Source organism: Mirounga leonina, unplaced genomic scaffold (assembly GCF_011800145.1).
Source record: "Mirounga leonina isolate KUSES-001 unplaced genomic scaffold, KU_Mleo_1.0 Mir_224, whole genome shotgun sequence".
NCBI classification, from domain to species: Eukaryota; Metazoa; Chordata; class Mammalia; order Carnivora; family Phocidae; genus Mirounga; species Mirounga leonina.
Genome location: NW_023270615.1, coordinates 16,403,335 through 16,419,883, shown reverse-complemented (window position 1 = coordinate 16,419,883; position 16,549 = coordinate 16,403,335). Strand labels below are relative to the sequence as shown.

The 16,549-nt window shown below is 41.0% G+C and overlaps 1 protein-coding gene across 4 annotated transcripts in view; it reads left to right on the top strand.

Moving 5' to 3' along the window:
* LOC118026358 (contactin-associated protein-like 3) overlaps positions 1 to 16,549 on the top strand; it is a 177,659-nt gene that overhangs the window by 154,038 nt on the left and 7,072 nt on the right. For 3 of the 4 annotated variants that reach the window (XM_035029173.1, XM_035029174.1, XM_035029172.1), the window contains exons 17-22: positions 81 to 299; positions 2,303 to 2,542; positions 3,085 to 3,315; positions 4,544 to 4,677; positions 5,485 to 5,572; positions 16,270 to 16,500. In XM_035029173.1, coding sequence (XP_034885064.1) covers positions 81 to 299; positions 2,303 to 2,542; positions 3,085 to 3,315; positions 4,544 to 4,677; positions 5,485 to 5,572; positions 16,270 to 16,500 — 1,143 coding nt within the window. The remainder of the gene's footprint in view (positions 1 to 80; positions 300 to 2,302; positions 2,543 to 3,084; positions 3,316 to 4,543; positions 4,678 to 5,484; positions 5,573 to 16,269; positions 16,501 to 16,549) is intronic. The other variant, XM_035029176.1, reaches the window with a different exon arrangement.

Sequence of the window (16,549 nt, the reverse complement as noted above, 5' to 3'; positions counted from 1 at the left end):
TGCAGCTTCCCTCCTATCTCTCAAGACTGAGTTTCTTCCCCTGTGAATGAACCAAGCTACTCTCCTATCTGTATTTGCAGCTCCTGCAGAAGTGACCTTTTCCTTTGATGTGGGGAACGGGCGTTGTGAGGTCACAGTGCGGTCTCCCACTCCCTTTAATGACAACCGGTGGCACCACGTGAGGGCAGAGAGGAATGTGAAGGAGGCATCGCTTCAAGTGGATCAGCTCCCCAGCAAGACGCAACCTGCACCCCCTGACGGGCATGCCCGCCTACAACTCAACAGCCAGCTCTTTGTGGGTGAGTGTGGACGCTCTCTTGCTGAACTGTGCTGACGGAGAGACCCAGAGAAGATGCTAACCGTACGGCGGTGACGGCCGCAGGTGCACATTGCTTCTGGCCGCACCGTGTACCAAGAGCTCACGCAGGAGTCAGCCTCTCTTTCCATAGATTATTGTTAATACAGTTTCCATAGAACGTTGTTAGTGATTGTTGCTTCCATCAATTTCCCAGTTCATGGATGAGCTAATGGAGGTTCAGAGAGATCAAGTGACTGAGTCTAGAAACTCAAATAGAAGAGAAATCCAATCCCTGGTGGATGGATTCCCAGGCTTGCACTCAATAGTATCGATGACTTGCGTTTGTTTTAGTTACTTCTTATCAATACTGTTTCTAAAACAATTAGCAATTTTCATCCAATACTCCCGCTTCACTTCTCAGTGAAGTTGGGGAACCTGCCATGTGACTGTGACAGAATTCTCCAGGGTCCCCCCGCCCCCAAACACAGACTGCAGGAGGACTCACATGGCTGTGCCCCACGGGACCAGCGCCGCCCTCCTCTGCTGCTCAGGCCTTGCAAATGCCGGGTTCAAACCCGGGCTGGCTCCATCCTTGCTGCCACTCTTCAATGATTAAAGCTCTGGGTAGTGGGAGTCTTCCTTTTCATTTACTTGCTTATTTTTTTTAATACTTTTTTTTCTCAAAGGGAAAGATAAGTTTCGCTACATTACTTTTCAGGCAACTCTATTCTAATTTGGAAACCAAGCAGATCAATGAGGTAGCTCTTACTTGGTCATTTCTCATGTATTTTCAAGTAAATAAGGATGCAGTCCAATTAAAAACTGATATAAATCACAGATTAGCATGCAGTCTGCTTTGCCAGAGGACATCCACGGCATCTGGGGGCCAGTGCAGTGCAGGGAGTTGTGTGTGTGTGTGTGTGTGTGTTGTGTGTGTGTGTGTGTACAACCCATGGTACATAAAACTCCACTTCAAGGCTTCCCATCAAATCATGAAACTGGGAATCAAATTAAACAATTTTATTTTCTGATTTGTAATCCTGAGGATCATCTAGGAAAAAAGTGTGCATGAACACCTACCTAGAATCAACATCCCCACTGAAATAATGTTTCTAGAGCTTGAGAAGCTAGCGGAAAATTCTGATCTGGTGTATGTACCCCAGGCTCACCGAGTCAGAATCCCTAGGAACGAACCCCAACTCTGTTTTAGCAAGCACTCCAGTGATCCCTGGGCTCCCAGATTTGAAATCAGGCTCACATGAGACATGATAGAAAGACAGAGAGCTATACAGTGTTCAGTGACTATTACCCTGCCTGACCTCAGAGCTCGCAGGCTGGAGCGAGGCAGGCCTGAGGGCCTAGGTTTTAATATCCCCCCTCTGCCTTCGCTTTCTCTGACCACTCCTCAATTCCTTTTCACAGGGTTGTTACTGGGAGCGCTTCTAAGAAGGGATGATATTACATATACAATTTGTTATCTATATAACAAATGTATAACAAATATGTAACAAAATATATATAACAAATGCATATACAAATTATAATGTATATTATATATAAAATATATATGCTATATATAAATTTGTGCGTTACAAATCTGTAATATATATTATATTGCAAAGATTTTCAACTATCTAACTTTATCGTGCATGTCACAGTTTATAGACTTAAACTCTAAAAAGGATAGATGGGTCTTTTTTTTTTTTTTTATGAAGGAACCAATGTAAAAGTGTACAAATCTTTCTAAATATCACTTGAAGAAGTATTTTTAGAATAAATATTTACCAAGGTCATCTTCAAAAATATTTTTGTCAATGGTTTATTCGGTATCATTTGATGATTCTTAATATGTGATCAGCCTGTGTTTTCAAACTTGTATGTGTTCGTAAAACTTTCGGCGGGTCGCTCTTTTGACCTTGTCAGTACGGCCTCAGTTGGATGTGGAGTCGAGATGCCACCAAGACACCCAGGAGCACGTTTGCAGTTGTGGTGTTTCCCTTGTAGGCGGGACGGCCACCAGACAGAGAGGCTTCCTGGGGTGCATTCGGTCGCTGCGGGTGAACGGGCTGGCCCTGGACCTGGAAGAAAGGGCCACAATGACACCAGGCGTGGAACCGGGGTGCTCAGGACACTGCAGCAGTTACGGACACCTGTGTCGTAATGGAGGGAGATGTAGAGAGAGACCCGGGGGCATCACTTGTGACTGTGCCTTTTCCGCGTATGACGGGCCATTCTGCGAGAGCGGTGAGTGTGCCCCGCAAGCAGGATGGGGACAGGGAGGCACCTCGTTTGGCTGCTCGCCTTGTGTTTCTGGCATTTGACCCTGTAAAGGAAGGATAAGGCAGTTCTCTGTGATTGGCTAAAGTAGAGCTGTTTCTCTCCCAAATTCGTCCCTTTATGATTCTATTCTTGAGAAGCTCGTGAGGACTTCTGTTGGATCCAGCATCATCGATGCAACACTGAGGAGAACAGTAACTCTAAGTATATGTTTACACTCGGCATTTAATGCTCTGTAAATCTGAGATGAAGCATTTTGTGGGCCATAATAAAATATCGTTACTCAGTTCTATGTCATGCGAATTTGCATGGGGATAAGTTATCTTTTTATCCATATTTTATTATTTTTTAATCTGAAATATTTTTAAATTTAAAAACACCCAGTAAAGCATGACATTCTTGTTTTCTCTCTTGAGATATTTAAGGGTTAGAGATAGTGTGTAAATACACGTAGAGAAGAGCCTTGCATTCACGTAGTGTTAACATAACAAAAATGAGTGTCATTCCAGAGATTTCTGCGTATTTTGGAACTGGCTCATCAGTTATCTACAACTTTCAAGAACATTCTAATTACACCTCCAGTAAGAACTCCAGCTCCTTTGCAGCTTTATTTCATGAGGATCTGACGCTGGCTGGCGAAATGGCCACACTGAGCTTCCGGACCACAGGGACGCCCAGCTTACTCCTCTATGTGAGCTCCTTCTATGAGGAGTACCTGTCCGTTATCCTTGCCCCCAATGGTGAGTGTTGAGACTGTAAGAACAAGAAGACTGAATTAGAAAATTAGGACCACAATGAGGAGGACCCTTTAGGTGTTAAACTACACAGAGGAAACACAATTGCATGGCTTGCAATTCTCGTTCTATCAGGGGTGGTTTATTTTTCATGATAACCTCAAGTGTTTATCACTAAAGTTAACATTTCTGTGATTACATTTCAGATACATTTCTCCCACGAAAGTTTGATCATTTTAGGTATTTGATGTGCAGCTATGCTTCTTGCTATTCTGGGAAGTCTTTCCTTCTGTACATGAATAAATTAGTTTTGCAATTGACTTTGAAACAAGATATCTCGTTTTATACATGGAAAATATTTCCTCGTCCTTCTGAGTGAAGTAAAGAAATATATTAAACTATCTAAAATCCACTATTCCTAAGGATCAGATGAATATGATTGTTCTTTACTCATCAGTGATTGAGAAATCATTCATGTCATATCTACATACAAAGAAAAGTGGGATGAGAGCTACCCAACCCATGGCCACCAAGTCTTTCCAAGACTGTTCAAGATGGAGAATTAAACCAAGCTATAACCTTGCTTCACAGGGAGGAAGGGCAGAGACTTACGTTCCAGAGGATCTATTACAGGCAGTATGGGAGTTATGGGATAGTGGGCATATCTGTGAAGGGCATCAGGAAATTTAGATATTGTAGCAAATCATTTGTCTTTCCTCTGTTTCTTGATTATGGCAGAAACATTAGGAGAAAAATTCTGGTTGTGCAAAAAAAAAATTCATTATGCAAATGTCAGCAATACATTAAAATGCATTAAAATAAGTCATATTAAAAGAAGTGATGCTTATAGAAACTGAATGTTAATGCAATATTGCTTGAGGTTTTACCATTTAATACTATGAATACCACATGAATAATTAACTTCGAGCCTAGCTCCGAGTTCTCATATGCTTAACTTAGAGTTTTTCCTTTAGCTAAGGAAAATGGAAGAACTTGGAAAAAGACCATTTGGTCTTGACTTTTTAAATAGCATAATTGGATTCTGAATTCAGCCCCAGAATAGCACACAAATGATCACTCTTCCAGGAACAGGAATTATTGGTGTCCTTAAGCAAGTGCTCAATAAATTCAAATTATATGAAATAAATAAAAACAAAATGTGCTTTAAAACCTGCATTGACGTTTTTTATAAAATTCCTTTTTAGTTAAAAATGTCATTTTTTGTCTTCTTTAGGAAGTTTGCAGATCAGGTATAAGTTGGACAGGCACCAGGAACCTGATGTTTTTAACTTTGGTTTTAAAAACCTCGCCGATGGGCAGCTTCACCAGGTGAAGATTCACAGAGAAGCGGCTGTGGTCTCTGTAGAGGTAAGGGGTAGATTCACAAAGGCAACAGTAACCAAACTTGTGACACTTAGTGTATGACCTCCAGCAAGACTTTGATAATAAATCCTAGTAAAAGAGATACATATTCAGCACAGTCTTCCCATAAAGTCCTGGGGACAGAAAAAGTAGTTAAAGTGTTTTATTTAGCAATGTTGTTTGTTTGTTTAGCAAGAGGCTGACAAGGTTCTTATTAATATTTGACCACTTAAAATACCAAGCTGTCCTTATCAGTAGGGGAATGTTGTCTAGTTTCTCCCAGCGATTCCTCGAGATACTCCAATGGGAACCTGTTCCAATCTGACTACAAAAAAAGCAAGGCCTGCAGAAATGTAAACACAAAGGGAAAAGCAAGATTTTGCTTAAAGTCGGAATACATTTTTTAAAAGCATCAGTGTTTAAATTATTCATTGTCACTGGGTTTTGAAGAATAACCTTTATATATTGAATCTGTGTGAATAATACCTTTTGCTGCTCGTGTTACTAATTTCTATTTGAAATAACTAAAAGTTTAAGGTTTGAAATAGCTTATTGCATCCCTTTGTGGATTGTACCAATTATAGATCCTTAAACCATGAAGACAAATAAAGGGAAAAGAATAGGCAATGGGGTGGTGTGAAATCTGAGGTATTATAAAAATTGTTATGAAACCATTTTCTCCTTTAACCTTTGTGATAGCTCGAATGTATGGCTCATTTTTACCATTTTTCTTGGTCTCCCTCTGATTCTCATTCTCTTATCATCAAAACTGCTCTCTATTTTGATGTTTGCTTCTCGTGGAATATTTAATAGGTTAACCAGAATGCAAGGAGACAAGTCATCCTGTCATCAGGGACAGAATTCAATGCTGTCAAATCCCTTATGTTGGGGACAATTTTAGGTAAGTGTCAGAAAGAGCGGTGTCCCCCCGCCTCCCCCAACCCCATGACATGGATCAGAAGTGTTAGGTTGCAAACACAGGAAGCGTTCATCATGCTGAAAGAAGCTCCTTGTCATATTCATGGTTTCCCAGTGAGTGACAATCAAGGTAGAAGCTGCTCTTTTGTCTGAGTGTGCCTGTAATCACCAGGAAGGGCTGTCTGTAGGTGAGCCAGAGTGATCCCTGGGAAGTTCCTCCACACTTACCCTCTCCCTTGGCAATCAAGCAGAATGAATCTTGGTATTTTTCTAACAATTGAGGAAAGGCGAAATTAAAGCAGGTATCACGTTCACAAATTATATATTAATCAGGGGTCAAATGCAGAATCATTCAATGATAAATATAAATTTATATTTACAAGAAGAAGAGAAAAGACTTAATTTTCTTTTAGCAAGTGAATACGTGTGGGGCAGTAGGCCGGGCCCTGTTCTGAGATGTGTTCAATGCTCCCAACTACTCTTGGAAAATCAGGACCTGAAGATCCCACACATACTCTTTATGACTCTGAGTTATTCTCCATTAAAGTAGGAGAGTAAAAGCATACTATACTACTTAGGCATCAAATTATTTATGCCTTTATTTTTCCCCTTGAATTAAATTGAAATAAAAATAAATTTTGAAAGGTATCTTTTCTTTTTGATCTTTTATATGTAAACTGTATGTGCTTCGATATTTAAAGTTATCTGGGAGAAATCTTGTGGTTTTGTGTATTATTCCTGCTCTGGTATGTGACATCCATCTGGCTCTGTTTAGTCCTAGATAATTCATGGAATCTTTATTACCTTTTCAGCCATTTGTACATTGGTTCTTTGATCATTTCTTCTACCCCGCCCCCCACACATATATAACATCTTACAAACTTGGGAGATTTAGAGACAGCACATGGGCGGACATTCAAAATACGGTGAGAAGCACAGTAACTATGAAAACGACCACATTTTTCAAAAAGATGATGGGCAATAAAATGATGAGTTCTTATTTTTCAGAGGAAATGTGACAAATCCCAGCGTGCCCCTTGTAAAAGGTAAAAACAAACGCGCATCGTTTAGATGGTACAGCATAAATGGAAGCTCCATGTTGGTCATGTGCAGTTACAGGTGCAGGTTAAGCCAGTTAAGGAGGGTCCCGGAGTGCTTTGCTGTGAAAATATAGTTTTGGCACCATATGATGAATAGCAACTTCAGGCTGAAGTGGTAGTCCTGCTTTCTAATCACGCCTCAAGGTGGATAAAGAATTGGCCTCCACGATGTGCTGTTAGGAAAGCAGCTTGTGCTGCAGGTGCTTTGGTGTGGCTCATTGTTCCTGTCCCTTCTGCACATGCAGAATAGTCATCGAGCAGTTAGCACAGAAATACAAATGAGAACAGTTGTTTCCCCTGGAGCGTTGGGAGAAGTTTCTAGCTATGGCAGCCCATCGGAGAGGGAGGGGGACTATCTCAGTCTCTAATGTGTCATTTCTGGACATCCATGTTTTCGTGTATTAGTAGATTTTTTATTCTATTTTTTTCAAGTTTTTATTTAAATTCTGGTTAGTTGACATACAGTGCAATATTAATGTCAGGTGTAGAATTTAGTGATCCATCACTTACATACAACACCCAGTAGATTTTTTTATTCTATTTAAAACAGTGGCATAGGGCGCCTGGGTGGCTCAGTTGGTTAAGCGACTGCCTTCGGCTCAGGTCATGATCCCGCATCGGGCTCCCTGCTCAGCAGGGAGCCTGCTTCTCCCTCTGACCCTCCTCCCTCTCATGTGCTCTTTCTCTCTCATTCTCTCTGTCTCAAATAAATAAATAAATAAAATCTTTAAAAAAAAAAAAAAAACAGTGGCATAGTATAGAAAACCACAAGAACTGGGAGAACAATGGAAAGAAATAAGCTCCTCCTCTGGCATTCACCCATGAGAATAACAGTATACATTTAGCTGGAGGATATTATGAAGTTCCTAAAAATTCAAAGCCCACTTTGAGTTTCACAGAACAGCGGGATGGAACCCCGTCCTTGGCTGTCAGGTGAATAAGATAATTGTTTTTAACATCCAAGGGGAAAAGAATTTGCTCCCTTTTTATCTGATGCTGAGCTCCAGTCTCTGGCCCGACGGAGAGTTACTATCCTTGGTTTGAACAGAGTGAGGAATGGATCATCTTAGGGGTGTGCAAGCCTCAGCGCTGGGCTCCCATACAGGGGAGGTCTGTGAGTGGGGAGATGACCCCGTCTGCCCCCAGCAGTGCCATCCCCCCTTCCTTGTGGGAGCAGGTGTCTGTGTGCATTCTTTTCCCAGCCATGAGGACAGATAGGGTCAAGGAACAAAAGGAACACACCCACACAGCTGCCTGTCGTCAGTGACTCCAGCCTCTGACAGGAGAGATGAGGCAGGTTCAGAAGTGTCTGTGACTCAAGGTAGAAAAGTTGCCATCAGGAAGTGTGAAATTGATGAAGAAATATTTTTAAAGACAATTTAGCTTTGAATTTATTATCTGTAAAAAGATATAACATAGATTATGGAAATTGATTTAATAACTAAACTGCCTTATATAAAGAAAATCATTTTAATTAAAAAAGGAGAATAATACATTTTATCATATAAATTTTTATTTTCTACAAGTTAATATATAGAGGGCAATAGCATGGAATCGAAGATGTTAATGTTTCAAGAATGGTATAGTCAAAAGCATCTCTCTTAGGCTATAAAAATTAAAGTTGAAATTCAGCAATGAAGTTTATTGCCTGAAGAAATTGAATCTCATAAAATTATAAATATTCATTTCATCTGTACCTAGAGGTACTCATCTTGATCAAAGGCTAATAAAACTTTTCATGTTTTGGATAATTTTATTTCAGGATAGCTTCTAGTTACCAGTTAGTAACTATGAATAGACTACTATTTTTTGTTCAGATTTGGAAAATATAAACTGAGCTTCCTTTCATAAACTGATAGTAAAATAGACCAACAGATTGGCTAATAAAGAGCCATTAATTTTTCCAAAGAAAGTTGTCTCAAACCATGGCAAGATATCCAGTACTTATTTTTGGTTAGCTACTTTGACTCAAAGAGCTATCCATTCATTAAAAATGCTTTGGTGGTCCCTGAGGTGCACTTGTATTTCCCTGGACATTTTGAATGCTTAGCAACAAGACATACTGTACCTGCCCTCAAGGCACTTGCAATATAATAGGGAATATAAAAAATAAAATAGTGTTTATGATGAATCTAATTTATCATTATTATTATTTACCCTAATGTGCTTTGGGAAAGATGGCTCAGGATCATCTTCTAAATTAACAGGCTGCTCTTGTTCTTCCCATTCTTCAGTGGTCTTATTAATGATGGCCACTCAGGTTAAGTGTTCCCAGTTACTATAAAATAATTTTAGTAAAATCCTAGTTTAAATGCAAATCATTAGATTTCTAATTTTCTGTCTAGTCTTGACTTGGATGTGGCCTTAATCCTAAAGTATGAGAGCTTTAAAATACAACAACCCAGTGAGGTGCCCTAGCATTTTTACTAAGTTTTATTTCTCTGAAGACTTTTGTATAAATGATATTCTGTTGATTTTGTCTTTTGTGCATGAAAAAACAACAACAGCAAAGATCCCCAAAATATCAAAACAAAAATCTGTGTTGAAGTGTGCAGAATAAAGATGTGCCATTCTATTTCCTCCTGGGAAAGAATACATAGGTTGAATTTAGTTCAAATCAATATAGTCATGCAGATAAACCATAGTGGGTCAATTTTGAGTGTGGGGAAAGAAAATCCACTGAAGGATCCTATGTTGAAATGGAACTCCATATATGAGAATTGGGTAATAAATAATTTGTGGAAATTACCTACTGATATCTTCATGGACAGACAACAGTTTAGATATTAAAAATTCCATTGACTTATGTGACATATGTTTGTCTTTGCTATGCTCTGCCTAAGAATTTATCTCATTTAGGAGGAAAGTCATGGAGTGGAAGACACAAAAAGTTTATAAAATTTCAGCAATATGAATAGAAATGCAAAGGTCCTCAACAAAATATTAGCAAATCTAATCCAGTAACATAGAAAAATTGTTATACACTATGACCAGATAAGATTTGTCCTAGGAATTTAAGGTTGGTTCAACAGATAAAGAGCAATCAATGTAATACTCCATATTAATAGAATAAAGGACAAAAACCACATGGATACCTCAATAGACACAGAAAAACATTTGAAAAAAATCCACTGTGCTTTCATAATGAAAAACAAACTAGGAATAGAAAGAAACTTCTTCACATGAAAAAAGACATCTAGAAAAACCCCACATCTAACTTCACACTTAATGGAAAATAATGAAAATCTTTCCCTAGGATCAGGAATAAGATAAGGATGTATACTCTCACTGCTTTTGTTCAAGACTGTAGTACAGGTTTGAGTGAGGGCTACTAGGCAATAAAAAAAAAAGAGTAAAAAGTATCCAGAACAAAAAGGAAGAAGCAAAACTATATTTGCAGAGAACGTGATCTCGTAAGGAATCCTTGAGAAAAGCTATTAGAGCTAGTACACAGTTTGAGCAAGGATATAAGATTGATACATAGAAATTTATTGTATTTCTATATACTAGGAATGAATAATACAGAAATGAAGACTGAAATGTAAATTCCATTTAAAATAGCATCAAAAAGAATAAAATACCTTGGAATAACATTGACAAAAGGGGTGTAAGACACATACACTGGAAACTATGAGACATTGCTGGAAGGAATTATGGAAGACTTACATAAATAGAAAGACATCAATGTTCATGGATTGGAAGTCTTAATATTGCTAATATGGCAGTGCTCCCCAAATTGATCTACAGGTTCAACAAAATTCCTATCAAAATCCAAATGACAAGTTAATCCCAAAATGCATATGGAAATGCAAGGGACTCCAAATAGCCAGAACAATCTCAAAAAGAAGAATGAAGTTGGAGGTCTCACCCTTGATTTTAAAATTTGGTACAAAGCCATGGATATCAAAACTGTGTGGTATTGGCATAAGGATAAACATATTGACCAATGGAATAGATTGAGAGTCAAGAAATAAAACTATTTATCGTCGATTGACATTTGATATTGGTGCCAGGCCCATTCAATGCAGGAAGAATAGTCTCTTAAACAAATGGTACTGAGCCAACCAGATATCCACAGGTTAAAAAAGCAATGTTGGCCCTGCCTCACACTATTTAGAAAAATTAACTCAAAATGGATGATACTCCTAAATGGGGGGGGTGGGGGGACTACAATTATAAAACTCTTAGACCAAACTATAGTTGTGCATTTTTGTGATGTTGGGTTAGGCAATGGTTTCTTGGGTAAGGCTTCTCAAAAGCCTTGGGTTAGATCATGGTTTCTCACAAGGAGTAAGAGGAAAATAGATAAATCAGACTTCATCAAAATTAAAACCTTGGTGATTCAAAAGACACTACCAAGAACATAAAAAGGCAATCCACAAAGTGAGGAAAACCATTTGCAAGTCATGTCTCTCATAAGAAATTTTTGTACAGAGTATATAAAGAGCTTTTACAACTAAATGAAAAGACAAATAACGGTCAAAAGATCTGTAAAGGTCAAAAGATCTGTAAAGGTCAAAATCAAAGACATTTCTTCGAAGAAGATATACCAATGACCAATATGAAAAGACGCTCAAAATCATTAGCCGTCAAGGAAATGCAAATCAAAACCACAAGATATCACTAAAAGACAGTAACAAGTGTTATGGAGGATGTGGAGAAATTTGAATGCTTGTGCATTGGTGATGGGAATGTAAAATGGTGCAGCCACTATGGAAAAATAGTTTGGCAGTTTATTTGAAAGTTAAACACGGAGTTACCATATGACCACTCCTAGGTATAAACCCAAGAGAACTGAAAACGTATGTCCAGACACAAAATCATCATGGCAGTATTCTCCACTAATAACCCAAAGTGGGAATAACCCCAGTGACCATCGACTAAGTGCTATAGTGTTACTTTTTATGGCCAGTATTTTGTTGTATACCACTTTTGTTGGTATACAATGAAATATTGGCCATAAAAGTAATAAAGTACCAACACATGACACAACATGGATGAATCCAGAAAACATTATGCTAAATGAAAAAGGATAAACACAGAAAGTTACATACTGTATGATTTATTTTGTATGAAATGTCCAGAATAGGCAAATCTGTAGAAACAGAAAGTTTAGATTTGCCCAGGGCTGGAGAGGGTAGGAATGGGACATGGAATCTAATGTGTACTGGGTTTCTTTTGGAGTGATAGATTCTGCAAGTGGATACTGGTAATGGTTTTACAACTTTGTAAATATACAAAACCCTCCTGAATTGTATACTTTAAAAGGGTCAGTCTTATGGGACCCTTTTATGATACAATGTGAATTGTATCTCAATAATAATAAAAAAACTATTAGAGATTTATTTCTTTTGCCAGAGCCCTTCTGCACATGCAGCTGGAAGAGGTGAGTGATGAGCCATAACTGGACGTTTATTCTGACATGTGAATGAGTTTGTTCGAGAATAGGGTGTGATGGGAGATAGGGGGGAGAGAACTGGAAGGGCCCAGGGTTCAGGACTGCTGAGACAGAGCAGGGCCACATCGGGAGGGGCTGAACAATTTTTGAAAAGGACTAAGGAACTAAGAGCAGCAATTGTGTAGAGTTCTGACGGTATCACCTTGTCGGGTAAAAGAGTGGCGGAGACGGCTCACATGTCATTACATGAAGAGTTGGTATTATTTACTAAAGACTAGTCTTCCAGTAAGTACCCACTGGCATTGCTTGTTCAAAGCGCCTAGGGTCCCAAAGTATCCCTGATTTCTTTTCAGGTGTTAGCTGCAGGTGCTGGGAGAGTTTGGTGCATGGTGGGCATGTGTTTCGGGGAGGAAGGAATAATTCATTCACTTCTTTCCAACTCTGAAAAATCAGGTCCCTGCAGCTCTGAATTGTTGGAAAGATAGACTGGACAAGTCTGTCTACTACTCATTTTCTTTCTTTTTTTTTTTTTATAGATTTTATTTATTTATTTTACAGAGAAAGACACAGCGAGAGAGGGAACACAAGCAGGGGGAGTGGGAGAGGGAGAAGCAGGCTTCCCGCAGAGCAGGGAGCCCGATGTAGGGCTCGATCCCAGGACCCTGGGATCATGACCTGAGCCGAAGGCAGACGCTTAATGACTGAGCCACCCAGGTGCCCCTCTACTACTCATTTTCTAATTGTGTCATTTATCTAGAATTTTAAAAAGTTTGACCTCCAAAGGGAAAGTCAACACCGCTCAGCATGGTTGTGCCCATCCTCAGTGCCCCTTGTGGAGTGGAGGATGGACTGGATGATTGGGATACATTCCTTCTACCATGGTGAGGGTGAGGGAGAAAGACTTCTTCCTACACTTTGGGGTTAGGGGATCAGCCTGAAGGTCCGCTGCTGGGTATGGGGCAGAAAGGCTACAGCCTCCCCCTTGCCAGGACCCTCCATTGTATAAGATCCCCAACCGTGAAGTCCTCATTAGCAGACCAATAAATAAACAAGTAAAAAGATAATGTCATCCCTAAGGAAAGGGGGAGGAGGATTAAAGACAACAAATACAATTCCCACATCAAAATAGAGCTGTTAAAGAAGACAGGACACAACTAGGATGAAAACTGGCACTCAAGAAAATTTGAAAAAAGTCACACATGCACACACCAATTCTGGGGGTTAAAGTAAATACGGCTTTTCAAGATTTCACTTGGTCATCTGAAGGCAAGAATCATCACTGGTTATCCTCAAACACTGGCCTGTAATATTATAGAGAGGAAGTATCTCAAACTGCAGAGAAAGAAGATTTAGAGAGAGAAATTAGGAGGGAAAATAAGAGAAAACCTAACGGGAATAATTAGAGATCCAGAAACAGAATTGGAAGCAAAGACAGTAATTATGCATTAAAAAAAAATTTCTCTGAGCTAAAGGAAAACCTGAGTTGCAGATTGAAAGAATGCTGATGAGAAATTCTCATCAATTCTGACGAGAAAAAGACATACAACTGGGAAAATTTCCGAATTGCAAAACCCACAGAGAAAAATCTTCCAAACTTTCTAGACAGAAGTTACTACAATGAAAAAATAATGATTTTGGCATCAGCATCCAACTTCTCATTTGTTACAGCGGGATAAAAAAATGATGTGGATTATGGTCAACATTGCTGAGGAATGAGCCAGAACGCAAGCATCTAATATATAATGTATTTGACAAGGTTAAGAAAAGATATTTTGGATAACAAGGAAGGATGGAGATTAAATATTGACCATGCATCCCATCTGAGGAAAATACTAGAGAATTATTCCAGTCAAAAAATGAATCACAATCATGACCTCAGGATGGAAAATATGAAGGCAAGAGGAAACAGTGAGCAGTAAACCCTTCGATGTATATCGACACCCAACAAGCATACAAAGTCACGGCTACAGCTACATGGTTAATAATAGGCTATGTGGGCACAAAAGCCCACCCACACACGTCCATACCCACAATCCATATATATGTATAAAAGTCAAGTACAAATTCTTGACTGCAATATGTTCTACTGATGTTTCTTTCTTGAATAATAGCACTGCCTATAGACATTTTAAAATTTATCTTTAAAAAATAAATCTGACAAAATTAGTCCAATTAATAATTAAGATAAATGTCTGCTCAGGATTTGTTCTGTGACCCTAGCCTGGTAGTGTTCATGTCAGACTTTGACCAGGAAAGCAAGTGTTGTCCAGTCCCTCTTTTTGCTCAGCGGCTGAGACTTTTAATTGGCCTGTACTGTTCTGTTTTTGAGTATTTTCGCATTGTAGAAGTCCTGTGTTACTATTACAGTGTTTTCCCCTTTTAGTTCTTCTTGACATTCTCTCAAGTATATTCAAGCAAGGTTGCCTTTCTTTATGGAATATATATAGTCTGAATGCAAAAAAAAAAAGTGATTTTTAAAGAACTCTTTATTTTTTTATTTTTAAAGATTATTTATTTGAGAAAGAGAGCACAAACTGGGGGGGGGGGCGCGGGGCAGGAGGGGCAGATGGAGAGGGAGAAGCTGACTCCCTGCTGCGCAGGGAGCCCCATGCAGGGCTCAATCCCAGGATCCTGAGATCGTGACCTGAGCCAAAGGCAGACTCTTAACCGACTGAGCCACCCAGGCGCCCCAAAAGAACTCTTTAATATAATCATTTAATTGTCTCAAGCTTGCTTTACTTCACTCTAAGAATGTAGCTGAAATTCATCATACATAAAGCTGCTTGATGCCTCATATAATCAACCTGCCTAAGATAGCTATATGTTTCAGAGAGTTGTTTATTAGGATTATAATAATGTAAACATGCCCCTAATTTTAGTTGCTTTTAGAGGTCTTTTACATAGCTCTTACAGTACCCCTGAAAAACTCAAAGGAAACAAACATTGTCCCCCAAGAGTTTAACTACAACATTAAGATACACGGGATCACAGCTGAGATTCTCAGGGTGAACTTAAAGACCAGCTATTATGCCAACCAAAAAAACACTTCTAGAGTCTATACATATATTCTATGGACGGTGTATGCATTCATTAAAGTGGAAAAGAATAGTATAATGATCCCCATTTACCTATCCCTAATGCGAGCAATTATGAATATGTCCAAAAGATCCTGAAGGAATAAAAGAGAAAATATCCTGTTGAAAAGGGGGTTCCTACAGCCAGCCTGGATCCAGGTCGCCCCACGTGAAAGACCTTGGTTTTCTAAAATCGAATGTTAACCAGCTTCAGTAGGAATAAAAGCACTCATGGTGTTAGACGCTGTGAGCGTTAAATTCTCAGCTCTGCCAAAGACCTCACACAATGCCCAGCCTGTGGAAGCCACTGGATAGATTCTCGGTTGCTGTTTACGGTTGGCAGGAAAAGATGTCGTCGACCAGCTAGTGTACACACCCCCGCAGGGAGGAAGTCTGACAGCAGATTCCAAGTGTCCCCACATTGGGGTGGCTTCCCTGAGCATCCATGAAACATATGCAGCCTGCCCTTAACTGCCCTGGTCACATTTGGGGCGCACTGGGCAAGTGCTCGTCATCGAAGGGAAGGAATGGATGTCCTGCTCTCCTGGGTCCGTCGCTGCTGTTCTTTAGCTTTCCAACCTCGGTCGGATCCCAGTGAGGGCGGGGGCCACGATGGGGAGCAAGCCTAGGCTTACGGAGGGGGGGCAGAGGCCACCACTGTGAAGGGGGACAGGCAGCGGGAGCTGGGGTTCCTCCGTGACTCCTGCGCTTAGGGAGGGGCCTCTACGGGGCTGAGGACAGTGAGCCGGAGCGAAGTGTAAATGGCGAGATTAGAACTGCGGTCGGGACTCGCAGAGCACTGTGGTCCCCGAGCTCAGGAGACATTTCACTGGGGCCACCTAGATCCTGCAATGTTGTGATGACCCTTTGAAAAGCGCACTGGCAGAGGGCGGAATTCCTTTGTGCGGCGGGGCTGCATCCGGGGCAGCCTCGCTCTGCCCCCACGCACGGTTGGCACCTGCGGTCACCTGCGCAGGCCGCAGGTACCGGCCAGGGCCTCTGTTCCCGGGGAAGCAGGGACAGAGGATTCGGGGGAGGGTCGGTCGGTCGCTACCGCGCGGACGCCGCCTCGGCCCGCGCCCTAACGTGTGCCCTTCTCTGCCCGCAGAGCCCCCCGGCGCGGACCCGGACACGCTGCGGGCCGGCGCGCGCGGCTTCACCGGCTGCCTCTCGGCCGTGCGCTTCGGCCCCGCCGCTCCGCTCAAGGCCGCGCTGCGCCCCGGCGGCCCCGCCCCCGTCACCGTGCGCGGACGCGTGACCGCGGCGCCCCGCTGCGCGGAGGGGGCGGGGCCCGGAGCCCCGGCGCGGGAGGCCACCCGGCCGCTCGCAGGAGGCGCAGGTGCGTGCCCCGCCGCCCGCGGTCGCGCTCGCCGCCCGCGGTCGCGCTC